Source organism: Arachis stenosperma, chromosome 6 (assembly GCF_014773155.1).
Source record: "Arachis stenosperma cultivar V10309 chromosome 6, arast.V10309.gnm1.PFL2, whole genome shotgun sequence".
In the NCBI taxonomy this organism is placed as follows: Eukaryota; Viridiplantae; Streptophyta; class Magnoliopsida; order Fabales; family Fabaceae; genus Arachis; species Arachis stenosperma.
In genome coordinates this window covers 9,926,627-9,928,982 of record NC_080382.1, presented here as the reverse complement: position 1 = coordinate 9,928,982, position 2,356 = coordinate 9,926,627, and the positions used below count along the sequence as shown (strand labels likewise).

At 35.1% G+C, this 2,356-nt stretch overlaps 1 protein-coding gene across 1 annotated transcript; it reads right to left on the bottom strand.

Moving 5' to 3' along the window:
* On the bottom strand, positions 1-452 carry LOC130933632 (uncharacterized). Its single transcript, XM_057863255.1, has 2 exons — positions 300-452; positions 1-195 (listed from the first exon to the last, which is right to left on the bottom strand). Exons 1-2 carry the CDS (start codon positions 450-452, stop codon positions 1-3), a joined length of 348 nt encoding a protein of 115 aa, XP_057719238.1.
* Between the last annotated feature and the right edge of the window lie 1,904 nt (positions 453-2,356).

Sequence of the window (2,356 nt, the reverse complement as noted above, 5' to 3'; positions counted from 1 at the left end):
TCAATTAAGTCGATCACATAGCAGCAGCCCAGCCATTGTCCATCCAAGAATTCCAACACCAAGTGCCAATGCAAATTTCCTTTCAGCTTTCTGCAGTTCTTCTTTCAACGAGCTTGTTTTGTTCTTCAGTCTTTGAATTTGTGGATCTTGTCCTTCAGGCTCTGCCCAAGCAAAATAATCGCATCCATCTCCTATCTGTTCTCAACCAAACTAACACGAACACACCAAACACTTTAGATCCTCCAAACACTTACACCCAATGCTATTTTCAAACAAGAGACAGAAAAGATGAGACTCACCTGAAAGTTGACGCAGCCCCAGAATCTTCTTCCTGGGTTCTCCGCTGTAGATGACGTGCGCAATACCGGTCTCTCTCTACAGAAGCAAGTCCTCTTTCTCCCACGACTCTTGGTGCTGCTACGCGAACCTTGGGAGGACGACTGGGTAGCCATTCTCAGCAGACGAAGAACATCAACTTTGGGGATTAGGGTTTACTTATTGGACCAGATTGCATTTCGTTTTCTTTTTTTTTTTTCGTGCTTTCAATTTCAACTGTTAACTATAGCCAAACTGCCAACTTTGCCACGTCGGACACGGTGTCAATAATTTGACACCCTCTTAACGGAAGGACTTGATTGATGCAAATCAAATCTTTTTAGGATTTAAATAGAACAGTTTAAACGTTTGGAACTAAAATAGAATTCACCCCAAACGTAGGGAACCAAAATAATAGTTTACCCAAAAATTTAAATTGTTCTATTTAAATTGATTTAACATATTTGTCAACAAAATACCACTGTGAAACTAATATGAAATTATGAATTTTAACCTTGCTCTAGTTTAGCTCTAAATTGAAGGTGATCGATACTAGCTATTAGTACATACTAGCATTTACAATGTGATTTTGGTGATCATCTTAAAGTGGCCAACCATCAATCTTAATGATCATGCTTTGAGTTTAGATAATTATGATTATGTTCTCCGTTTTTATTGTTTCATTGAGACTCATGAACCAGTTGAAGCTGTCCTCATCCACCCCACCAACTCTATGAAGAACCGACTTTGGCACATGAAATAAAGAAAGGCTTATGGCCAATGCCACATTCCCACACACGAGTTATTTTCTTCTCTTTTATTCCAAGTTTCCAATTTAAGTATTTCAATTTAAAAGTGGAGGATTTTAATGTTTCATGTAAAATAAACAATGCGCTTTGGCTAGGCATCACCCTAGCTATAATACTAGGTAGGTTATATATTAGTTGTCCAAGTAACCTTTTATTCTTAAACAAATTATATAAGTGTATAATTTAAGGATCATAACATGATGAGAGTCACTAATATCAACCATAGTGCCATACCATTTAATTTAGATGATCCTCTCTCTGTAGAATGTGCTATTGCTACCTTCTAATTAGAAAGAAAATTAAAATAATAATTAAATAATCGAAGGGAAGAGAAAAGAAAAGAAAAGAAAAGAAGTTCCATCTCTTTGCCTAACTTAGCGGAACAAAAACCTCTCCCTTTTGGGGTTCGAAAAAATTATTCTTAGAACCTAAAATAAAAGAAAAGTATGCTATAGAGAAGTAGAAGGTGGTTGGATTTGTCTGCTTCGTTAATGCTCATCCACACATACAATAGCGCGTTTGGTTTGGTCGAGCCCAACTTAGCTTTGTATCATTTTGCTCACTTGATTCAAATTATAGAGGGAACTTAGTAGGTCCATCTAACGCTGGAATTTCAAGTTGATCATGGGTTTTCTCTAGTGTTAATTAAGAATAATATGATTGTTATGATGGTTTTGCAAGCTTAGATGCTGGTACTTATGGTCCTTTTGGTTAAGACTTAAGACTCAAATGATCAAAAGTGCCCTCTCTGTTTAGGCACCTTTTGGCGTTGGGTATTTAATCCCAAAGAGCAAATTAAACAATGAGCTTTTCCCCTGTTAATTAAGGTTTTGAGGGCCACATCATGCATCCATCTTTTATATAATAATGCATGATTATTTTTTAAGAAAATAAAAGCTTTATTTATGTATTTTTAAAGTATATTTTTCTACACGCACACGCACACGTACATGCGCGCGTACACACACACATATATATATACATACAAAAATAGGACAAAGTATACTTTTATCTCTGAAATTTGGTAAAAGTTTTAAAATTATCTGTAAATTTTATTTTGTTTCAATTTTGTCGCAAAAATTTTCGATTTGCATCAAATATACCCTCGACCGCTGCATTTTCAAAAAATTTTAAGACCAATCTAACAATAATGCATGAAAATTATGTTTGATTTGCTTGTGTTGAGGGTTGTTTTTATGTTGTTGAATTGATCTTAAATTTGTTGAAAAATT